The sequence below is a fragment of the Zonotrichia albicollis genome, chromosome 1 (genome assembly GCF_047830755.1).
Source record: "Zonotrichia albicollis isolate bZonAlb1 chromosome 1, bZonAlb1.hap1, whole genome shotgun sequence".
Lineage (NCBI taxonomy): Eukaryota > Metazoa > Chordata > Aves > Passeriformes > Passerellidae > Zonotrichia > Zonotrichia albicollis.
The window spans coordinates 50,913,194-50,939,125 of NC_133819.1; the positions used below are offsets into that span (position 1 = coordinate 50,913,194).

The 25,932-nt window shown below is 36.1% G+C and overlaps 1 protein-coding gene across 1 annotated transcript in view; it reads right to left on the reverse strand.

Annotated features, from left to right (window-relative positions):
• Positions 1–25,932, reverse strand: part of CNTNAP2 (contactin associated protein 2) — a 1,022,680-nt gene that overhangs the window by 673,275 nt on the left and 323,473 nt on the right. Inside the window, exon 3 of the mRNA XM_005485915.4 lies at positions 6,276–6,469. Coding sequence (XP_005485972.2) covers positions 6,276–6,469 — 194 coding nt within the window. The remainder of the gene's footprint in view (positions 1–6,275; positions 6,470–25,932) is intronic.

Below are 25,932 nucleotides of genomic sequence, written 5' to 3' on the forward strand. Positions count from 1 at the left end.
TGTCATGTAAACCAAATTGGTTTAATAAAATAATGTAATTCAATAGAAGTACTTAAAAAGGACAAAATTTCCAGGCCTATAAGCCCATTAACCCAGTAAATCTTCCTATGATATAAGTTGCCAGTTAAGATCTTATGAAGTAAACACAAAAAAAGAAAATGGCATTAAATATCCAACTCAAGAACTGTTTCATATCATCCTTCATTAATATTCAGCTGGGGGTAATGGATGCAAGTTATCTCTGAGGGGAAAAAGCAGTGACAGATTTCACAAAGCAAATAATTCTTGCATGTCCTGACATAGTGGGTGGATGCTAAAATTTATTCCTCTTCAATTGTAGTTGCTATACACAAATCATTGTACTCTAAGATGTATGCACTAAGTCCTTTGTTAGCCGAAAATGTTGCTCTCTAGAGCAGGCAGAAGGGACTTGGGAATGTGATAAGTCTTGCAACTTTTTCTTGGAATAATCTCACCAGAAAATGCATGTCAATATGAACAGAAGCTCTGAGCAGATGGCTTTCACATAATTTCAGCTAGGTAGAGCTGCATATGATTTCCTTATATCTATCTAGTCATTAAATGTTACTTTAGGCCTGTCTGATGGTTGGTATTTCCAAAGGCACCCAAGAGTATCAAACATCTGAAATCTCACACAGCTTGAAAAAGTTAATTATCTAACTCACACGAGCTTCTTTCACAATGACTTTTGGCTCAATCCTGGAGCAAAATATTCTGAAATGCTGAGAGTTGTTTTCCTGTAAAAGCTAAATCCACTGTGCTGTAGGAACTTCCTTCAATACCAAGGGGAACCATGTAAATTCTCTTCACATCAATGAAGAGAATACATTGCTAAACAGCAGTTTATTCCTCATTTCCCAGAGAAATGCAAAGTTCATTTTACAGTTAACTCAGTGGATTCCTGCCTATTTCACCTAAAACAGGGAAGAGACTCAGAAGTAATAAAATTAAAAAAAAAAAGTTTTGAAGCCAGTAGGAAAGTACATAAATTAAATTCCTTTTCAAAAATCATTATTCATAGTGAAAACTATGTACTCACTCAATATCTTTTCAACAACAAAAATAATACCAAAGCAGATGTTATGCATAACACATTCTACGTTTAATTAAACTGGAAGAAAAAGAACAATATCAGAAATACGTAACTGCTTTCAATTGTAGCAGCAGGCACTTTGTTAACATCTAAATTTTCTGTAATAAAGTAAAATCTCAAAATCTGCTTTCATTTACATCTTTGCAGCTCCACTGATGCTGAAGATAAGAATCAGGTGCAGAATATAATTTGGAGGTCATGTGCAGAGAGTCTACACTCCACCTTTCTCTTTTATTTTTACTCATAATTACCATAATATTTTTGGATTTTCTGTAAAACTTTTGATACTTTCTGGTATGCCTCTGGACAAAATGTGCAGTCCACAGCTGGATAAACACATTATGTGACAGGTGAGAAACTGGCTTATGGGTTGGGCATAAAGGGTTTCAGTGAATGGAGTGACATCAGAGTGGTGACCTGTGGGATTTCAAGTGGAGTTCTGCAGGGCTTCATCCTTAGCCTTGTGCTCTTCAACAGCCTCATAAATGCCTTGGGCACAGGACTAGAAGGGACACTAAGCAAGTTCACAGGTGGTACAAAACTGAGACGAGCTGTTGACTCCAACGAAGGCAGAGAGACCCTGCTGAGAGACTTGGACAAATTGGAGGGCTGAGAAATTATCAACAATGTGAAGTTTATCAGAGGAAAGTGCTGGATTTTGTACCTGGGATGGAACAACATGGGGTGTATGGACAGACTGGGCAATGAAATGCTAGAAAGCAGCACTGCAGAAAAGGACCTGAGGGTTCTGGTCAGTGGCAAATTGAATGTGAGTCAGCAGTGCCCTGGCAGCCAGGAGGGCCTTGCCTGTCCTGGGTACATCAGGCACAGCATCAATAGCGGGGCAAGGGAGGGGATTGTCCTGCTCTGTTCTGCACTGGGGAGGCCTCAACTCCAGTGCTGGGGGCAGTTTTGGATGCCACAATACAAGAGAGACATGAAGATGTTAGAGAGTGTCCAAAGGAGAGCAACTGAGATGGTGAAGGGCCTTGATGGGAAGCGTTGTGAGGAGCAGCTGAAGTCACTCAGCCTGTTTAGCACAGAAAAAACTGAGGGGTGACTTCATTGCCGTCTACAACCTTCTTATGAGGGGAAGAGAGGAGCAGATGCTCATCTCTCCTCTGTGGTGACCAGTGACAGGACCCCAGGGAATAGACTGTAGTTGTGTCAGGGAAGATTTAGGCTGGATATTAGAAAAAGGTAGTCAGGCACTGGAACAGGCTGCCCAGGGAAGAGGTCACAGCACCAGCCGTCACAGAGCTCAAGAAGCATTTGGACAATATTCTTGGGCATATGATGTGGCTCTTGGAGATGGTGCTGTGCAGGGCCAGGAGTTGGACTCCGTGACCCTTGTGAATCCCTTCCAACACAGCTTATTCTCTGATTCTGTGACTTTGATATCATCAAGAATAAAATTATGAGATGACTGAGGGCTGATATCAAGTTCTAAGGCCCATCAGTGGCTGGGCCTCTGCCACTGATGCATAAAATTTGAGTCTCAATGTTTCAGAAGATGTCTTATAGCTATAGAGCATATTTGCATTATGCTTAACGTGAGATATTTATATCATCTATAGCTGAGTTAGCAAATAGAAACAGTATTATATGCAGAATCATGTCTGGTATGTGTTCATTAGGCAAATAGCATTGATACAGAAACTAAAATGAGCTTCTATACCAAAACAAAGTGGAGAGGTTTTTTTTGTGTACATGAAACACCCCAGTGGATTGACATACAAAGGAAAACCTCATGACCTATCAAAATTAGAATCTCAGACTACAAGAGTGAAGGTAGGAGAGGTGATCAAAATTCTCTAGTTGCTAGGCATTTTATGGAAAGAGGCCACATTCACTCATCTTATTAAAATTCATGAAAATTGAAAATATCCAAAAGCCCAGGAGGGGTGGGGTCACAAAATCTATTTCACAGAACTGGGAAGCTTACTCTAAATTCACCTTGAAAGCACTTTCCCCATCACAGACTTCCTGAGAGCCTTTTGATTTCTCTCCTACTTAGGAGGTAATTATAGAACTCCTTTCCCTCCCTGACTAACACATACAGAAGAGTTCACTTCAGCCTTTTATGCAGATTATAATGTTTTGTTCCTGACTAGATCCCTATTGCAAATGATTTCTCCTTTTCTCTCTCTCCAGTTCATATATTTAGCTTTATTTCCCTTTGTTTCTCACATCACATCCTCAGTGTCAATTGATATCATAACTACTTTAGTCTTAAATATGGTTGAACTCTGCACTACTCTTTTGCTCTTTTAATTTGTTTTTGCATTTAATTTTAAATTTACTGTTGTCAGAAAACAATGACATTCAGTCGTAGAGGTGATGGAAGAGGGTTTTTAAACAAAGGCTGCATAGCGTATTTCTCTTGTGGATAAATCTCTTAAAAGATACAAACGCAAAGGTAAAGAATAAACTCTTTCTAAAAAGGTTTTTAAGGCCAGCAGAATGAGACATTTAAGATCACCACAGTCATTTCAGTCAGGAACAATCTGATTTTATGAATTTAAAGTGCCTATGATAGATACTTGGCTTATGTAGTCTAGTCTGGACCTAACAGCTACTACCACTGCTTTTAATTTCTTGTACAAATTGACACTAGATGAAGGATTGGTGCAGATTTTCCATCCATTCTGTTTTCACGTCAGGAAGGTCTGTCTCCTTGTAACAATACCATTACAATAGGACCACAGAATTTCTCCATGCACCTCCCCTGTTTTGGGAACATATTTAGATTAATATTCATTAATAATGAATAAATGGTGTTTCCAAGATAAAACCAAAGCTGAGACATCATTTAACCACCAAAGCAATACTATTTTAGGCAAACTAGAGTCAATAACTGTGGCATTTTTATTTTTTGGTAACAGCCTACTTTTACTCTTAAAAGAAAGAAGAGATAGAGTAGCATTTATTTTTTAATCTACTTCACCAATATTGGACAAAAATTTTAGGACATGAACAATAGCAGTACGGCAGCAACCAGCTTGCTAACATATATCCAAAGAGAGCATTCCAAATAAAAGCAGCAGACCTTCCTGGCTCATCACACTCTTTTGCAAGTGATATCAATGGTCAATAACAGACCAGTGGTATTCCTCTAAATCCACCAAGCATGCATAAGTGCTAATAAAGAGAAAAATGAAATGTTCTTGCATGAAGAAGCTATCAATATTTTTATATTAAGTGACAGTATAAGAATAAAGACTTGCTATAAAGCCCTCACTTGGAAAGCTGGTCTGCTTTGCAAACAAGCAATCACAGCTGTGACTAAATCAACCAAACTAGGCATCACTAAAAGTTATTAAGAACATATTTTTCCTCAGCCTAAGTATTCTGCTTTATATATTATTCACTCAGCCAGCTGCAAAGCTCTCTCCCGTTCTTGGTGATTTCAACAGTAGTGGTTGGAGAAGTTTTTATACATTTAGAGTAGGAATATAAAAATATTTATAGCGTTTAGTGTTTGCAGTAAGTGGCCTTAAAAGAAAATTTTTTATATTCATCAAGAATTTTTTATATTCATTCATAAGTTGTCCCATACTCTGATGAATCATATTCATATCCAAGTTCTAAGGAATCTAAACAAAATTCAATATTTTTTCTCTTCAAGGTTGTCCACCTCCCCAGCTTTAAATTCTCCCTCTTTCCGAATCCTATCTGGCACATGGAAAAAATTTTTTCAATAAATCAATACTGTAATAAAAAATTCCTGTTTCTACACTCTCCACATATTAACTGAGTTTCTCTTATACAGAAAAAAATCATTCACCTTATGGTCTATATTTTACATTAATTTTTAATAACAGACCTTAATAAGAGAAGCACCTGGCAAAAATGTGAATCTAAAATATCACTGTGTTAAATCTTGTCTGCTTTTATATAATAGCTAATCTCTTAATTTGGTTTCAGAAAGAATAATAGCATTTTTCTGCTTTCAAAGTATACTTTTAGGAAAGAATACCATCTGAAAAAAATGTTATGAGTATAGGAATGTTAAGTAATAGCTATCATCTTTTTGTCAGCAAAATGGAAGGCTAGTGTTTTCAGCAAGAATGAAATTAGCAGTTTATCCATGGGAAAAAAAACGTAAAAACAGAGCCAAATTATATGCTTTTTTCCTAAAATGCTTATAGCATAAATACCCATTGTCATGGTTTAACCTTAGCCAACAGCTAAGCACTACACAGCTGTTCACTCACTCCCCCATGGTGGCATGAGGGAGAGAACAGGAAAAGTGAGAAAACTCATGGGTTGAGATACAGCCAGTTTCATAGGTAAAAGCAAAAGCAAAAGCCACATCAAGCAAAGTCATAAATGAACTCATCCACCACTCCCCATGGGCTGACAGCTGTCTGCCAGTTCCCAAGGAAAGCAGGACTCCATCACATGTAACTGGACAACAAATATCATCACTCCAAATATGAATATGCCCTCTTCCTCCTTCCCTCAGAATTACATTGAGCTGTGATTCCTTGTGGTAAGGGATTTCCCAGTGGTCAGCTGGCATCAGCTATCCTGGCTGTCCCTCCCTCACAGTTTCTTTTGCACCCACAGCCTACTTGTTGCAGAAGGGTGAGAAGTAGAGAAGGCCTTCAGGCCATGCAAGCACTGTTCAGCAGTAAAGAAATCACCCCTGAATTAGCAATGCTCTTCCCAGCACAAATCCAAAACACATTCCCACATTAGCTAGTGAAGAAAATGCTCTCCATCCCAGCTAAAACAAACACATCTCTGCAGCACCTACATGGAAAATACTACATACATGATAAAATTGCTCTCTAGCACATGTATACACAAGAAGAAATTATCTTCAAAAATTTTAACCAAAGAATTTTCAAAACCACTATTTCATCTCACTCCGCAAAATTAGTTAAAAGGAAAGAGGAAGCAAAGCATGAGAGACCCACTGAGCAACCAAAAAAAATTTGTATATTCTGCTAAATACTGTCATCCCAAAATGTGTTTGCTAATCTGGGGACAGCCCTCCTGACAGCAGCTGCATCCTAAATAACCATGTTTTGAGCAAAGCTCTGCTCTGTCCTGATATAAACAATGAAGGGTTGTACAAGTCATAGAACTCCAAAAAAACCACTGACAATATTATCATTACAGCACACACCTCCATTTCATAGCAATTACTCACCCAGATGTTTCCATCCTGGTGGTACGGTTTCCAGTTTCTCCCTGTATCGCTGTAGAGCATCCGATATTGAGTGACCCAGTCGGAGCTGCTGTACCTGCCTTGGGTTGCAATAGCACTGATCTGCTTCCTGTTCCCAAAATCCACCTGCAGCCATTGGTAATGATCACTGTCTGATGGAGACCAACCTCCTGCACCTGTTGTGAAGAAGCAGAAGGGAGATTTAGATCTCAGGCAGTCGCTTTGATGGGAACTCATTGAGAAGATGCTGATTGCTGGAAATCAGCCCAGCTGAGAGGAATAGAATATCAAAAAAGTTTGAAGACATACAAAAGAAATATGAGTTCCCATTAAAAAAAAAAAAAAAAAAGGCAGAACAAACTTTAGCACAGGGTTTAAGTACATTAAATCTATTGCCCTAATCAAACTTTTAATATAATTATAATAATTTAATGGGATGCCTGCTAACCAATCAATGCCTTTATAAGGATTTAATTACAGTTTATTACCTTTTGCCAAATTATAATTTTTCAAGGGTTGACCAATTTTCCATTAATTCCTTTGCCAGAGGAAATCAATAAAAATTTTTGGATTTTCTATGCCTTTTCAATAACATTTCAAGTTGAAAAGGTAATACAGATAAAAAGTGAGGAAATAAGAGCGAGTTCTCTGCTTCTTTATGTTTCTCTACAGAGCAAAACCTGAATGATCTACCAGAAGAATTGAGAAAGGAGCAGGTATTGCAGGGCTAGATTCAGTTTTGATCTGCTGGTTGTACAAGCTGTCACAGATTACATTGGCAGATGCCTTACACAAGTGTTATTGCTCTTTATGGGTCTATGAATTAACTTGACAGTAATACCATTAATATTCTTCTCAGTCACTAGACTACATTAAACTGTTCTAAATAAGGAAGGCCAGTGATGCATAGATCAATGTAGTATTGAGACGTTAATGTAATTTCTTATTCTGAAATAAAAATATTTAGGGGAAATCTGTATTAGGATTCTTCAGAGAATAATAAAATTTCTCAGATAGATATTATAATGATATAGCTATTATAATGGTAAGCATTAGGAAATACATGAAATAAAAAACCTCATCTATCAAAATAGCGAAAAAGTGGAGAATCATTCTCTTTATAATCATAACAGACATTAATACACAGAAAACAAAATGTTTACAGACTTGATGTGATTTACAGGGGTTTTATTTTGCTTTTAGCTTTGAACAAAATAAATGTCTTGGCACACCATCAAATCATGTAGTCTAGTCCATGGACCTATTTTTATTGCTTTTAATTTCACTTACAGTCTTCAATTGATGTCACAAGCCTTGCCTGCTTGCCAAACAAGCAACATTGCTATACTGCATCTTATATGCTCCCATCATTAGGCGGCAGCATTGCCTCAGTCTTAGACAACCCTAAAACTCATTCAGCTGCTACAGGTGCTAATGTTTGCAGGTCATTGGACTTTTTAACATCATTATATCAACAGGATGATCTGATGCCTTATATGGTTGAGCTTCATTGTAATTAAAAGTGTAGCACTACATCAATGACAACTAATTCATTAAAATTCTCAAGATTTACAATAGATGCTTTCTTCCTGCTCTACCCAGGAAAATAAACAGGATACTTTAGCTGTAGGGAATAGTTAAATGCTATTCAAAACAATCAAACCCTAAACCCTACCCTTTCTGAAAAGCACTTGCAGGAAAAATATTCCCACACATTCCCAAATTCCAACTATATCTAGTTTTGCAGAGAGTGATCATTCAAAACAGAATGCAGCTTCTTCATAACTGCTGTGCATGGAGATTGGAAGAGTTAGCTCTACATACTTGTTGTAATAGCAGAGATGATGTCTTCTCTCCCTATCCTACTATCCTCCTTAATCTGACATATCTGTGATTGATTGCATGCAAAAGATAATAAGTTGTCACTGTACAAAAGCCATCTTGGTAAAAAAATCCTTTTGTGGCTACCGAAGAAAAATAAGACTCAAATGTGCACTTTAAAATTTTTTATGAAAGACAAAGTTAAACAAGTCAGTCACTAAAATTTCCTTCATCAATCCAATTGTTGAAAAAGTGTGACATACTACAATGCTATGAAGGTTAAAATAGATATTATTATTTTTACCATAATGCAGGAGATTTAAATTAAATCAGAAGATATTGTTAAGCACATTTAAAGGAAAAGACTTTGAAGCATAAAAAAAAATAATTTATTTAGTACATTCATATTATTTAGACAAGACTTTGGCCTTCTGTAATTGATAAAGTCATTGTAAATTTCAAGTAGGTTTTAAAGAGTCTTCACCTACAAATCCTTTGAAAAGTTTGTAAAATTGAAGTGCTAGCATTCCTTTCCTCCACTGTTTTTTATGTAAGATAAGTTACAAAGCATTTTTTGCATCACGCTTAAGAGAAGTTAAAGAGATGTGACAGTAGTCATATCTAGGTCATGAGATGGAAACACTAGTTTTGCAAGACAGACTGCCCTATAAACATTTCTCCCAAGCAAGAGACAAAAATTTTAGTCAATGTTGCAAAGAGCAGCAAACAATATTATCCGATATCTCAGTTTAAGATTTGCCTCCTGGCTTTTTCTCTGAAAGCAAAGAAATTAATAGTCCAAAGGATGAAGGAGAAACATGCTGCAGAACAGCTGAATGTGCTGCTGAGCAGATCAGCATGGCAAAGGAACAGTGGTCACTCTGTGCAGGCAGGGCAGCCATCAGCCAGTCATCAGAAGCAGCCTGTGAGCATCAATTAAATTTGTCCTCCTCCACTTTGATTCACCAAGCTCTGTAATTTGGGGGAGATGACTACTTTGTTAATTTTGTTGCTGATGCATGCAATTTTAGTGGCTTGAGGATCCTTTTTTGTCATACAAAATATTTATTTTCAGGTACACAATATAAATAAGTTATGAAAATGTTGGTTTACATACAAATTTCCCCACTGTGGAAACTTGAAAACATCATGAATTCACTGGAAGAATTTAAGCACATTCGTATCTCCATTCAATCTAAGTAGATACAAAAATCGCCCATCCCCATAAATGTTCACATGCTCACAGTTCTTCATATCATTAAATATTTTGCTGAAAAAAACCCTGCTTTTTCATCAGAATTCAGAATTTGGTTTGATACTAGATTGGGAATAGAAGAGTTACTGATAATTGCATATTTTGCCTTTTTGAAGGAGTGAGGAATTGGAAATCAAACCTAATTTCCACAATATGTCATTATTTTTGAAATAAACAGAACTTTGTGGCCAGCACATTATGAAAGAATAACGAATTATCTTTAGGGAAGGAGCAAAATAACAGCGTGTTAGTAGATTACAGGGAACATTACGTCATACTGAAACTAGAGTAGTGTATTAAAATTGCTGAATAACTGCTATTCAGAGTTATTATTCAAACCTTGGTGTTAACTGTTAATTCTTAATAGTTTTTGGCTATATCCTGAATTTTATTACATTTATTATTTTTACTTTTTATTATGGCAGAAAAATACGCACTGGATAAATGTTTTTTCCTACAATGCTCCCTTTATTTCATGAACTGTCTTTTAACAACAAATAGGGCAATATGCAATGAAATCAATAGACTTACAAATTAGAAGGAGATTACAACTAAAAATTGTTTTAAAGATACTAAACACACACATATAAAGCAATTTACTTTCCTTAAAAAGGTAAGGAGCATTTATGGAGCTTTTAGGTAATAATGGTGCAATTAATTCAATTGCAAACATCTGCTTCCTATTTTTTATTTTTATGCTGTTGCAGAATTTAATGTGATTAAACATATTCACACAATCAGCAGTCAAAATATTTCACCCAGTGACATGAACCAAGTGAGTCATGAGATACTCTGGTTTATGCCACATAGCACTCTACACCACACACAGGGCAACTCATTTAAACCTGAGCAAGAATGACTGTACATGAACTTTTGTCAACAGGGAACTCCAAGTCCAGCAACAGTAAAGTCAGCACTGACCATGTGGCCCAAATATCCCCGAGCATCCAGGAAAGTTTCATATGCATAAAAGCCAATAAGTTTAATAAGCACAGCCAGCCTGAGCATATTGCTGGTAAAAGGCAGCTATGAATGATTTCATGAAGTTTTATTTTCAAAACAAGTCATTTAATCTGCTCCTACTGCAGACCGACCAAAGGCATGACATGCAGAAGACATAAAACTATATTCAAAATTCTAAGAACTTGTAAAAGTGGAAATTGTTAATGATTTTGCACCAAACGAAAATGATTGCTAACGAACAGTATTAGCTTCAATACTAATGAAGATGAAGTTCAAAGGTTTAATTTTTTAAGTTATGAATATTCCAACATATTTTCTGTTTTTATTGCATTTTATTCCTTAATTTTTTTCTGTGGAACAGAAAGAAGCATGAAAAACATAGTTTATTTCTGAATGACACATGCACAATGTATTTCAAGGAGTATAAAGAATTTAAGTCAATGTGGGCCTATTTTTTCATGTATAATTTCTTCCTTTTAATTAATCACACATTTCAGCTCCCTTTTTATTCAAAGTTGGGAAGTGAGTTACCTCCCATTCAGTGCACACAAAGACAGCCAACAAAATGAGTTAGCCTTACTTTGTTATCATTCCCCACAATGAATTGTCAGTAAACAGCAAAGCTGGGGTAAGCTCACAGATTTTATATTTTTATCCAAACTGTCATAGGATCTGTCTGAGTTTACAGATCTATAAGAAGGGGGACACTGATGATTTTGGAAAGTCTCTTCTGTTTCACTTAAAAATCATTCTTTTGAAAATTTGGGACTTTCATTTCCATTCATGATGAAAACTGGAAACATAAATTGGCATAGGAAGAATCCATTCTTGTTTTAGTCTCACTTGTTCATCATTCCTTACTTCAAATAACAAAATTAAAAATGCCAGTACTGCAGCAAGTCTAGTGTTTTACTCTTTCCAAATCAGTAATAAAAAAGTTTCAATTGCATGAATAAACAAAGAAGAGGATCCTTACTCAGAAATTTAATTAGAAAGCAAATTATAGATGGAAGATGTAGGTTTTGGGGTAGTTACAATTCAGGGAATTATTTTGTCTAATCATAGAACACTTCTACAGCCTTTCAGCAAGGCAAAAAATATGCCTTTTTTAATAATTATGTAGCCTGAAACATTCCTAGAGTTTGAATCCTCTTATTTTTATGGGAAAACCACAACATAATCTTTCAATGAGAAATAGCACTTTCTAGGTCACTGCCATAGCATGAAATCAATACCGTTTGACACCTTGCTATTTTCCAAGACATTGCTTGTCATTCTGCTACATAAAAGATAAATCAAGACAAAAAAGAAATCTTTGAAATACTGAGATCATTCATTTACTGAACTTCAGAGAAAATATGGGCAGCCATTTTCTACAGTACCTAGAAAACAATATAAAACACCCAAACTCCTAAATGGCATAAATCCACCTGCACTCTTTGTCACTATTGCAGTTAAGCAGGACGTCAATGGAGGTTTTCATTTTTGCCTTGTCTTCCTCTGTCCATTTTATAATAGATAAATACATTACACAGAGAAAATTAAATGCTTCCAGCTGTGAGACCCCCAACAAAGGAAGGATGAGGAACTATTGGAATAAGTCCAGAGGAAGTCACAAGATGCTCTAAGGGCTGGAGCACATCTCCCATAAAGACAGGCTGAGAAAGTTGGGATTGTTCAGCCTTGAAAAGAGAAGGCTTTGGTAAAGTAATTGTACTCTTCCAGTGCCTGAAGGGAGTATACAAGAAAGACAGAGAAAGACTTTTTCCTAAGGGTGTGTAGTGACAGGACAAGGGGGAATGGCTTCAAACTGAGAGAGAGCAGATTTATGTTAGACATCAGGAAAAAATTCTTTACTGAGAGGCTGGTAAGACACTGCAACAAGTTACCCACAGAGGCTGTGAATGCCCCATTCCTGACAGTGTTCAAGGTCAGGTTGAAGAGGGCTTTCTGGTCTGGCAGAAGGTATACATCATCTTTAAGGTCCTGGAACACTACAGTGGGTCCAGTCACACTGGGAACAGTTATGCTTTTACAGAAATCTTGGATGATTACAGACTTTGCATTTCAAGCTGCTTTGAGGGAAGGTCATATTTACCATGTACGTGGTAGAGTCCTCCAACAAAGACACTTCAGGCCTCTTACAGGGCTTAATTTCTAATTGAAACAATCTTTTCCTTATACTGCCGTGGACAAACATTTATTTCCTTATCAGAAACAGCATGCATTTGTTTATTTCTTGTATCCATCTGCTGTTCTGGCTAAATTTGGATTTATAATCCATTCCCTATCTTCAGGGTAGGGATTTTCTTTTGCATTTTTGAAAAGCTCTTCTTTTTAGCACATAACAGCAGGGATGCATTTGCAGATGAGACCATGCAAAACATCAGTGATGGGCAAATAATGAACATTCAGCTTCAAGAGAAGCAAAAGTTGATATTTAGAACATAAAAAAAAACCTGAGAAAGTAGCAGCGTGAGAGAAGAAGAGAACAAAAATGACAACTAGATATCTTCTTCTCTGGAATTCACTATTAGAATTTACCCCAAATCAAATCATATTTACTAGAAATTGGCAAATGACATCCAATCTTTGACCTACTTCTCCATGAGTTAAAACAGCTTTCCAGAAGGGTGGAAGAAATTAGGAGAGAGTAAGCTCTGAATCTCTAAGTTCAGTACAAAATACATCTAATTAAGACTCATTTTGCAGGGGTAATACATAGGAAATATCCAATAAGCATTCCTTAAATTAGCCTTCCTTATTAGCAGCTGAAATATGCAAGCCTATAAAGGGGGTATGGTTTACATTTTTTAGACTGTGTAAAACAACTATTTTTATTCTATTTCCATGGAGGAGAGTAAGGATCAGCCCTTATTCACTGTAGCAGATATTTATTGAACAATGTTAGACTAATCTTAGAAGACTTGCCTTCTAGTAAAAAAGTAGACAGGCTCCGTATATGTAAAAAAATCCCCTAATTATATTTCTTAAAATTATTTCATTTTCATTTAAAAACATGAAAGTTAAAAGTAGAAATAACCCAAGGGATAACAGTAGTTATCAGGATACACTCCACACAGATCTTTTTTAAAAGAACATTAAAATCAGTATATTATTTTTTAAATCCCAATAGATCTTTCTTACAGTAAATGCAATTAAAATAAATCCCTTGATGTAGTGTCTGCTTCTTAATACCCACTGCTTCCTAGTATATCTTAACTGAGCACACACCACATATGAGGGAAGGAACAGTCAATCTGCCCTAAGGAATAGTGGTGATATCTAACAAAAAATTGATGCAAAAGAGATCTCATTGTTGTCATTCACAGTTGTCAGACTCAAAGTAGGGGGGGAAAAAGTCAGAAACCTAAGGAGTCTCATATCCTGAATTCACTGTTGGGGAACAAACACTTTGCAGCTTTGGTTATTTTAATGAACACATCACTTTAAACTATGCCTTTCCCATCTGTTCTGCTTTCTAATTACATATGCAAAAAAAAGCTCGTTCACAACTGCATCCTAATGGAATCTTAAACAAAACCGGGGTGAGATTTAAATATTCTGTGCACATCATCTGTATTCAAGGCATCAAGCAGCTTCTTCTCCATGAGGTGTTTTCTTGTTTTTTTGGGGCAGAAAGTCGAGGCAAGGCAACGGATCACTGCACCCCAGCATACAAGTCCCTTGCATACAAAATAACCACAGTGGCATACAAAAGATGAGGTGGAGAGTAGAGAGATCTCCCTTTCCTCACATCACCTTTGCAAGTACCATGACACAAATCTCTCATTGTATGTTTATGCATTGCAGCACTGGGGTTTTACTGACAACTCAGGTCATATCCCCAGCAAGAACTAGCAAGTGTGTAGTTAATGGAGAACAAATACTACCTCTGCAGTGTGTGTGCTGAGCTATTGAGCCCTGATTCATAGATTGTTATCCAAGATTTTATTGCTGGCCAGATGACAAATAGTAACTGACCTTGATTGAATAGCATTCATATAATTTTAAAATACAAATACAAACTCATTACAACAGTTTCTTGCATCTGCTGTGATCCTTCCTTAGTAGAGATGACAGAAATAGAGGAATTAAGGTATTCCAGCACCTGATTTATAACACTTCAATAGCAATGAGATGCCTAAACACTTTAGTCACCTAAGTCATCTCCTTTTTCCATTAGTTGAGCCCACAAATTGACAGTAGCCAAAGCTGAATTACTGAAAGTTAAATCATGGTGTTCTAGCTTATCTTAATATTTTTCCCTCAAATTATTGCACATGAAAAATGATTAAATGATGCAATTCTTGCTTACATATCCTGTTCTGTGACAAGTCTTCAGCCATAAAAGATAAAACCTAAACCTCCAGTCTTACAGATACCTGCTGTGTGAGATCCTATAGGGAACAGGTTTTCTGCTTCAGTATATACCAGTGTTCCTGTGATGTGCAAACAACACTAGTGAAATGCTCTCTGTGAGCAAGTAGAAGCCACATGATTACTTCATTCTACTCACTGTCTGTTTTCTATCTATGTTTTTTAACTGCAATTCTCCAGGTCTGGGTCTCTGACAAAAAAAATCACCCTTGAAATGCCCTCCTCGTGGTGTACTCCCTCCAGCTCTTTCAGGACCTTAAAGAGTCTGAGCCCAGCAAGTTATAAAAAACAAACAAACTACTGGGCTCCAGACATTAAATAAAGTAGTTCTGAAGTCCAGCTCCCTTAATGATTGTCAACAGTCAAACTTTGCTGGCTGCTACTGATGTCTGCAACACCCACTTGGGCTCAGCTCCTGGGCTGCTGCAGAATCTGAAGACTGCACACTTTTTCCTCTGTTACTTTTTTTATATTTCTACCAGTTTGTTTTTTGTAGTGCTGTTGGTGTGGTTTGGGATTTTTAGTTTGCTGGTTTTTATAAGGTTCTTCTTCTGAGATTGGCAAGAGAAAATCCATTCAGTAACATATTCAGGCTGAAGGCTCTTCCCTAGTGTTTCCTATCCAGGCTAAACCTGATTTTCCTCTATACATTTTAACATCTGCTCAAAATTTCAAACCTGAATTCCCATTTTACAGGAATTTATGCGAAGCTGGTCTCAACCCAAATGGTGGTGATTTCTCAACGATCAAAATTGTTAATAAAGCAGTCTGAAATATTCTTTCCTTCTGGAGTGGCAAAATCACTGCACATTTTTATAATTTTCCACAGAAAGTTATAAGTCAAGCTAGTGAATTTTCCTAAAGAGGAACAAAATTACTGAAAGTAAAAAGTTAAATCAGACATTTCAACTGAAATTTTCTGAATAGCCAGAAATAGTTTTGTGAGACTTTTCCATGTGCAAATTTCCTAGAAAATTAACAGTTAGAGGGAGATATACTACTCTCTTATTTGTGTCAATGTGGTATTGACCCAATCCTGAGAAAAGACAGGACTCATCCTTAGCTGCCTCATTGCTTAGACACTGTTTCCAAGTGCTTCTGCACATCATACCTTGCTCAAGATATCACAGGAGCTCTGATAGCACCAGTGCCATGCATGAAGATAAGCTACCACTGCTCAATCTGTTCTAGTAAATGCATTTAATTCTTCTGCTTTCTTTCAGCAGGCGGGAGTACAGAATTGTGAAATATTGAGAGATGATTTTGAAATCTAATATACAGATGATTCCAGGCATTTGTGGCATTTTCTGTTTTAGCAAAGTTAAAAGATAATTATATTTTTCTTTGACGCACCTATTGCTAGCAGTACCCGAAATCCTTATCCATTCTCTCCATTAAGAAAATATATTCCATTTTTAAAAATTACTCTGTACTGCATCCATTTTGGTGATGAAAGCTCGTATTATGCCTTTTATTTTGCTAATAGCAAAACATTTATTGATATCATATGCAGAGTTGCAACAACATCAGAGATACAATTTTCTTCTTTATTTTAATTTCCAAAATAATATGTTCATTTCGAGATAGAACTATACTACTGTAGAATTCAAATTTTTAGGGCAGCAATTTGCCTGAAGTCTGTGGTAAACTACTAATAAACAATGAGGATTCCCTAATGAGTTTATACTCCTTGAAGCCAAAACATAGCACTGTATACAAAAATCATTATAATCATGTGAGAATATACGAGGGGGAGAAAAAGCCAGCAAAAAAGTTATAACACTAATAAAAGTATCAGTGCTCTTATCAGTGGCATCAAATGTTAATTTACTCTCATGGGATTAACTAATCTGATACATTTTAGACACTAATCAGGGTAAGAAATTCTGCTAGGATTTTTATTCAATATAAATTAATGAGAACTCAAAGTTCATTCAGCAGAGCATTTCAAAAATTACAGTACAATAAATTAAGAGCCCCAAATGCACACTTCAACTCTCCTTTTTTAAATTTTAACCCACAGAAAGGACGAGAATATGGAAATGTTGGCTTTACAGTAGGAGGGTTCAACATACATAGTCTGGGGGAGGATTCAAAGCAGGATTTAACTTCAGGTGTCCTGAATCAATCCCACTTCTCCCCCTACCTCTGTTAGCCCTCTAACACTGCTAGGAAGACATGGCTCCCTAGGCAGAAATTAATCTCTCTGCTGCTTCCACACTCTTCATTCAAGCTCTTCAGGCTACAGATTAAAATACTTGTTCTGAATGTAGTTTTTTTCAACACTGTCAGTCAAGACTCAACACTGCTGAGAAGAAAAAGGAACTTTTGCATGTTTGGACTAACTGAATATACCCACTCCCCCAATAAAAGGAAAAAAAAATCCCACCACCTCAAACAGCTAGACTGCAGATTGGACCTAGGTGGTTTCTGTTGGTGCCAAGCAACAGTCGACAGATTAAGAAACAGCCACAGCTACAAAAAAATGTATTCAAGACAGAAGCTAACTTGGCAGAAGCAATGTCCAGGCAAGAAAAGACCTAATTGAGGACAAAAATAACTTTAGTTTGTGTGCATGTATGATGCTGTAACGCACCATTTGCCTCACAAAGACAACTGAGAAAATAAACAGCACTCTGAAACTTTCTGAGGAATACCGTATTCCTAAAACTAGTAATTTCTCATACTTTACCATAAATGCACAACCAAAGGTTTCATCCCCACAGAGCTTGCTGCTCTGACCTTACAGAAGTTACATCATTCTCTTCTTGAACAAAGCTCATATTTTTCCTGAAACAAGCCTTACTAACAGTCTTCAAGAAAATTTCCATCTGCTGAGCCTGGTCAAGGAAAGAGTACTTCAGCTTAAACTGAATTGTCCAGGAACATCCATGCAACTGTAAGAAAGTTTTTTCATGCTCTCCTGATTCACTTTTATATTGAAGAAAGCCTGTTATCACGAACAGTTAGTGTTTCTCTTCTTCCAGTTACATGGATATGATTTCTACTGAAGACAGAGGGATTTTCCTTATGGCAGAAGCCCAGGAAATAAGTATGCAGTAAGAGCTTCTAAGCACTAAAGTAGGTAAATCACTACTTCTGTAAAAATTGAATCCTATGATTATTGTGCTATAAAAATGTTAAACAGGCAAAACCACATGGCTTAAGAAGAGAAAGCAAGATATGATAATTCTATCTATTATGGTTAGAATATAGCTTTAAATATAGGTTTTTTGAAAAGAATGAAAGAGAGAAAATATGTGCTATTAATTGTGGGTTTAAAAGCATCTTATCCCAATATTTAGCTTCTGATTTGGCAATGCTAATTAAGCATCAAAAAAATCAGAGTCACAAGATCTAGCCAATGCTTATGAAGACACTGCAACTAGTTTTCTCTTTTATTTTTTATGACTATAATGAATTTATTTTTTGTTATTACTAGAAGCAAAGTATTATTTGGAGCAGAGAAGTTTTATTTGCTGTAGATTTTACAAAGAAAATTTGTCACAAATCCTACTCCAGTAAAAAATGTATGTCTGTAACATATATTAATTTGATCTATCAAAATGTATAATATATCCTCAAGTTATTCCTGACATACTCCAGAAGACTGGGTTGGCTGTGTGCCTTCCTTCCAGCGGGTGTCAGAGATTAAAGTTTCACATGAAAATGGAGGTACCCAACCTGGAGATGTTCTTAATTTGTTCAAAGAACATGGCACCCACTTTCTCATTCTAATTTCATGGATTGTAATACTTTCCTGCCAAAACTTTACCCCTCACCAGCTTTTCCTTGGACGTTGACACACAACGTCTCAATGACAGGCCCAGCTCTATTTTCCCAGGCTGTGTGCATTTGTGTGCATCACTCAAGGGTTCTCTCTTTGCTCTCTTTTTCTCCTCTCCTGATGTCTCCTGTTTTTGAAGGTTTTGTTTTCCAACTCCAGACACCACTTTCCCATTCAAGTGGGGGTTGTAATTTTCCTGTGCTACCCCAAAATCAGTGGAGGAGACCAAAAAGGGAGGGAACTGGAGCATTCATCCTGTGAGAAGAGCCTTGAAAAGAGATGAGATGAGATGAGATGAGATGAGGAAATATTGTATGATACAACTGTCTTACATAGGCTAAAGTATTTCACATTATTAAGATCATTAAGGAAGAGCCCTCCTCCCTAAAAGCTTTCCTATTCTCCTTAAATAAGAACCCCAAATCTATAGGGACTCCAATCTTTCCTGAAATTCCATTGCTAAATTTGCAAAGCTAGGTAATATTTCTGCTCCAGAAAACAACTCACTAATAAATTCTCATGATTTTGCATACTTGCTTTTTTAAATTTGCTTCAAAAAAATTCTCTGTATTGCATAATAATTACTAGTAACTATTATCTGCATCAGGATAATACATTGATTTTCCATATGAGATTGACCTCTGCTTATTCATCATATCACTTTATATAATATTTCTTTAAAATATTTCATGTTGGAAATTTACTGGCCCAGAACTGAACCTCTTCAATTTTCATATTTTCCTGCCTGATATCTCATGGTCAAAAAATCTCCTTTTTTTCTGAATAGATACTTTTAAAAAGTAATAGGGTTGCCCCATAAAACCCCCAAAAATACTCAAAGACCCCCATGAGCTCCTGGAGACTGAGAAACAAAGAATTTCTTTAATTCATTCTCAAAAAAAAAAAAGTAGAAACGAGCACAAAAAGACCAGCAAATTAGCAAATTGGCTTTCAAACTCTTGTCTTGTAAAGGAAGTTATGGATTTGAAGAAGAAAAATTCTAGTGTTTTAAAAGCAAAGTTTATCACAAAACAATTACCAATGGTTAAACAATGAAGTCAGTGATGGGACTAGAAAATGTCCTATCATATCCCAAAAGGGACTAGAAAATACGTCATCTTCCTTCAGCTGTCATTTTCTTGCATAAGTGCAAAAATACTCACAAAAATAAGAGCTGGTTCAGCTTGCCCTACAACAGATGCAACTCCATTTTGCTATCTTTATCAATATTCTGCTACAAGGTCTAAAATTCTGAATTTTGTGCTTACAGTTCATTGCATTGAGCAGTGTCAGTATTTGCACAATGACCTTAGAGGAGACACAAGTGCATCTTGTGGAACCAGGTAATGAGGTCAGCAACATGCAAGATCAAGTGTGGGGTTTACAAACTCACTTAAAAATCTGAAAGCCAAGACAACTGTGATTCAATAGTCCTCATTAAAGATCCAGAAGAAAAAAAAAAACGTACTTGATTCTTAATCAGCAAAACAATGTGAAGTATTCTGGACACAATATTCTTCAGGGTCTAAGGTCTCTACCCATCTTTATTTACAGACTTGAAGTTCTCAGTTACATCTCTCCTAGCACAATGCATGTTTGGATCCAGGCTACATTTTAACATTCCTAGCTCTTATTACAAAACTCCTTGAATCCAGAGTAACTGAAATAGTTTTAGTTGCCACCAGTTTTCTCCTGCTTTGTACAACTTTGCCTGACAAATTCATGTTTAAGGGTAGCATTGTCACACGCCATGGAAAATGATCTAAAACAGTAGCTTGTGTCATGTCAACATCCCTGGAGCTATGCTCATCTGCTGAAGGATTACATGCAAGTCAGAACATATTGTGTTTCACTCTATCATGCCAAATCTGCAGTGACAAGTTTCTTCAACACTAAAGCTGAGTTTCTGAAGTGACAAGCCTCAGGAATCGAGCATCTACAAAATCTCCATGTACGTTCCAGAACTCTAAAAACACAACAATTTTTATTAAACATTTTTTAATCAGGCTGGTGAACACTGCACACTGTCACAAACTTAACAATGCTTCTGCCACAGCCATCAGCTTTTTAATGTGTTACAACCTTTTAAAAAGTTTCTTGGTGATCTGTACCTTTATGATGTGATGCCACTTTCCATTAGCCATGAATAACTGTTGATGTAATTTGAGGTCATGGAAATCGCTGTGACCCAGAAGGTACCAGTATTGCAATGGATTAAATATGTCCTTTTTGGGGAAGTTAAAATACCACCCAGCATCAATGCAAAAAAGGTGCTAAAATCTTCTCACATGTGAAAGAATCCTTCCCATGTGGACAAGCTTTGTGAGAAAGTACAAGTCCTTGAGCTCTTCATCCTGAGAAAGGATTTTGTTTTATGTATCTACAAAGTACAAGTGTCTTTATACACCTTCCCCATCCCCACCCATACCCAAACTTTATTTTGCTATTAAACTGAATTACTGGGTAGTTCCGGGGGTTTTAATTGAATGTGTCAAATCACCAACAAAGACCAAAAAAAGTTCATGAAAAAAATCCTTCTTTTTTATAGGGAGATAATTGTTATAAAAGGTTAGCTTTATCATTTGGAGTTCACCTCTTTTATTTGGCATGAGCTCTTTCAAAGGAATTCTTAGAGAAATTGGTGAACTTTATTTTACAGCTTTATCTATCTATCTGGCAAAGGAAATTTGATGCTCAGATGCTCAACTCTATATTGTAGAAGCACATTATATACTTTCAAGCAAACATAGTTAAAAAGAATATAATCCCTCTGGGAATAAAAAGAAATCAAATGCAGACATGGTACATTAGCTTAATAAAATCCAGGAAAGGCATTTATGAACTCTCTGGCCTGAGGGTCCCTTTAGAAACAAACACAAATGATCCTGTTTTTTACATAATCTTCCTTCACTAGCACTATCTGCAGTGCAATGTATCCTTTCAATTTGAAGCAGACAGTGCTGTGACAGCTACACTTTAAAGAGTGTCCTAATTTGTTGAGAGCAGTTTTCTCAATTAGCTCTGTAGCCACTGCATATCAATGTAGTTTTGTTTGAGCAGATCTGAATGCATGTTATTCCTACCTTATGTTTTCCATGTAAATTCTAAGGAAAAAAGACTGACACTGTCTTCATTAACATTGAGAACACAGTGGGATTTCTGTTCTAGACTTGCCTGGAAAAGTAATGAAATTTAGGGGCTCAGTTTTCTAATATACATTTACAAATCTATCTTTTCTCCTCCTTCCAATTTCATATAATCCTCTGCAGTTTAGCTCATTCCTATTCAATTTGCCAGAACACTTAAAATTTTTTTCATCTTTAAAATCTGTAGTTTTCCTTTGTGTGGAGTAGGAAGTAGAAGCCTATTTTAAATATAATTTTGTCAGAAAGTTGCATATACCAATTATTTTAAACTCTGTCAATATTTACTAATACTACTACTATTAATCAACATCAAAACTAAATCTAGGCATAATTGTTTGAATTAAGTCTTTTATAGACTACACATTCAATGCATTTGAAAATATTTTCTTTGGTTGGTACTGCTGATCATTTAAAATCATCCATAAAAGAAGCCTATATTATATTTCCAGTTATTTTCCATATCTCCAGTATAACCATCTATTTTAAATTATGCTCTCAGCATCTTTTAGGACACTATTATGGGTTTTGAAGATTTCTGTATTATAAGATAGAATTAACAACATTTTTCTGATACACAAGGAAGAAGCAGTATACCATCTCTGCTGAGCAAAGGCTTTCTGAAAAATACTAAAAATGAGCATAACACTCATAAATGAGTGTTATGAAAAAATAACACCTATATTTTATTGAAAATTTTGGAAATAAACCAGTCAATTTTAAACTGTTATAGATAATAAACTACATAATTAAATTAATTTCTGTATATACATTCTAGGATCTTGACAGAAGGCTGAAATCTCACAATGCTTTTTGTTAATCTGATCAGAAGCATTCTGTTCCTTAGCTGTAATGTTTAGACCTCTTTAAAGTTCTTAGGGCAAATTTGCAAGATAAAAGCCATGATTACAGCCTTCAATTTACTTGCTTGTAATGTGATATATGGTAAGTCTCTGAAATAGTTGTAAGCACTTTTATAGCTAAGCATTCAGCTGTGTTTCATGAGGCATGTTAGACTATGGAGACAATCTATTTTTGCTGTTATGCACTAGCTAAAAACGTGGCAACCTTCTAAACAAGAAAAAGAAAAGCTTGTCATTGACAAAGGCCTTAAAATGAGTAAAACTTATTTTTTCAGGGAATAGAAGATGGAGAGAAAAGCGGACAGCTCTTTTCAGGTGACGAGAAGTGAAATGGCTTAATGATTCTGGTAATACCCAATGCTCTTGTCAAACCAAAGCATCATTTTATGTAGTTTTCTTGTCTCTGCTATCTTAGGAATTTGTTTGTACTTTTTACTTTATAATCCAAATTCTTATTTTTCAATAAGCTCTGGACCTATGCCAATAGGTTAAATCAATTTATTTTGAGGTCTCTCCTGCCTTTTTTCCTATTTGCCATCAACTTCCCCTGTTCTTTTAAACTTCCTTGCCTTTGTAGATGAGTCTGAGAGGCTGAAAGTGTTGCAATCATCCATAAAATTGGATAAGCCTGTAGATTTCCCCAGCAAACCCTGTCATTGTGACTCCAGCCTCATGGAGGGACTAGATGTAAGGAGCAAGATAAGAGCACAGGAATTGCCATATCACACCCAGTGAGCTGGTAAACCAGCAGCTTTTTCTCAAAGGGTGCCCATTACCACCTATTTATATGCAAGGTGCTCCAGCCTTTGATCCAACTGCAGAAAAGACATTCCCTGGGAATGGCTCAGCACAATTCCTTAATTAAAGTCTAGTGGAAATTTGAGAACCGAAATGTTGAAAAGTAATTTTTGCCAATAGCTACCCAGTTTTTGGTGTCTCTGCTTTCATCTCCAGATATAGAATTTCTTTCCAGATGCTTTTGGACATGGCTCACAGAACAGCCATTGATGGTCAATGTGTTGGTTACTGCCTTGGCTGAATTACACATTATTTGCTGTTTCAAGAGAGGAAAAAGCTAAAGCATATCACCACTGTGCTTCATATCGTATATTCCATGCATAATATACAGAATTTGGCTTTGCCTAGAAACTAGAAGTTTATTAAAGCTACTTTTAGAGGTTGCTCATAATAATTAGACTCGTAATTAACTGTTGCTCTGATCTCTCAAAAGCTTATATTTTTTAAACTTAGCATTCAACTTTTTCTTCTTGATAGCTGAGCACCACTTTAGCCTAATATAGAAACTAGTTAATCACAATTATAAAAGAAAGAACCTCTCCCTTTCCTTGGGGAAAAAAAAAAAATCCCACCTGGAAACTAATATGTATAAGAAATAATCACGCCAATGTATTCAAAATGTGCTATGGGAGATGTTCCTGACCAGCTTCTACAGTCAGCAAATCAAATATTCCAGCACTGATTTTTGTTGGGAATTTCATTCTCTACCATAGAAAACAGATAACTTCTTGATACCGAAAAAAGCAAAGTAGTTCAAGTACCATCTCCCATTGTATATATTAAACATTTTTGCTTGCTTATTAAAAAAAAATCCAGTTTCTAACACGTTCTACATTTTGTAGAATGTCAGCTGAAGTTGTCTCAATACAGCACTATGCGATATCCAAGCTCTCCACCTCAGCCAAAGCACACTGTCTTGTTTCACTAAGTAATAATTCTGTTTACTTATCTTTTTACCACATTGAGTAATGTGGTAAAAAGATAAATAAACTGATTATTCCTTCAAAACTGAGTCATCATAACGTCATCCAGTCTATACTAGCAAAAACAAGGAAGACAGGGATACCTATAAGATAACTAATTCCTGATCTATAAATATTATGTAATTATAGACATGATCAAGTTCCTATTTTTAAATACCAGAGGACTCTTTGATCCTTACAAAAATCAAATAATTCCTGACAACTTTCTAAATTAAAGCAAAATTAGCTCGCTGGGAGCTGAGTTTCTAAAAGCCCAGCAGGAATGCTAAATTTGATGGTAGTCAATACTGAAAAGCAAAGACATCTTAAAGACAACTTTTCAAAAAGCAGATTTCAAGCAAGCTAGCTTTTAATTCTTTTTCCCCATTGCTTATCACATTATACAGACCCATGATTCACAGCAGAGACAATTTATCTAACATTGAGTCACTTGGAAAATTGACCATTCAAACAAATTTTGTAATAAAGAACATAAGTCTGTCCTAAATGAAATAAAAGTCTGTCATAGAAGCAGTCAGAAAAGTTTAGAGCTCTGAAAGAAATTAGTTCATTGCTGATATTCATTTATTTCTTAGCTGGCTGACAAACTCCCAAAGATGTTCAATGTAGAACAATATTTTCCTATGTGAGCTATATACTAGAGCCAAAAATGGATTATTTCAGAAGACAAAAGCCAGTGCAGATAGCAGGAGGAAAGGGATAAATCGCTATTAACATTTTTTTCTCAGCATTGCTTGGTCCTTAGCTGAACTCTAGCACAACAAATCTTCATGCAGAGAACAGCACAGAAAGTATAACTTTATTTTATTTATAGCTATATCTATGTCTATGTGGTGTTTAAGACTGGATGTGGCTCTTAGTACCATGCTCTAGTTGACAAGGTAGTGCTGGGTCATAGGTTGGACTTGATGACATCAAAGGACTTCTGAAACCTAGTTGATTTTGTGATTGTCAGGCGACTATAACACTACAATTATATCAACTAAATGTTGGTGTAATTAAGAAATTGTTTAGTTATGCTGACACAGTTATAAGTGAGGAAAAACAAAGAGAAACCACCAGCACATCTATGTCATGAGATTGGACGCTAAGTCAGACTCTTCCAGATTCAGAGATATTTTTTATGACTTATATAGTAACTTATATACAGAAAAACAAGTATTAATGTTCCATCTCTAACTGTGTAGCTCAGATTTTCTTGTGAATAATCTCATTGTGAAAGCTGAAACATGAATAATAGCTGCACTCTCCCATCCTGCAACAAATAGCCTCATTTTATCACATTATTTCTTTTCTCTCTTTCAGCATATAACTGTAGTGGGAGGTTATAATGGTAGCCAAATAGCTCCCATCTCTACCAGCATTTATGCTTGTTTATGACTTATTTGGGAAAGGCAATGCTCTGGCTCAAATGCTCAGAGCAGCAATCCATCAGTTGCACTACACCCGTCTGTGCAAGGCAAACCTGTGTTTTGTGTGCAGGAGAGGGTGAAACACTCATAGCATCTGGCAGGAGACACTGACCTTGGGAAAAGCTGACAGTGCATCCTCTGTACTCTCACCACACATCTTTGCCTTAATTCCAGAGCTCTTTACTTATACAGCTCTGCCTATAAGTCTGAAGTATCGGCAGATAAAACCAAGTC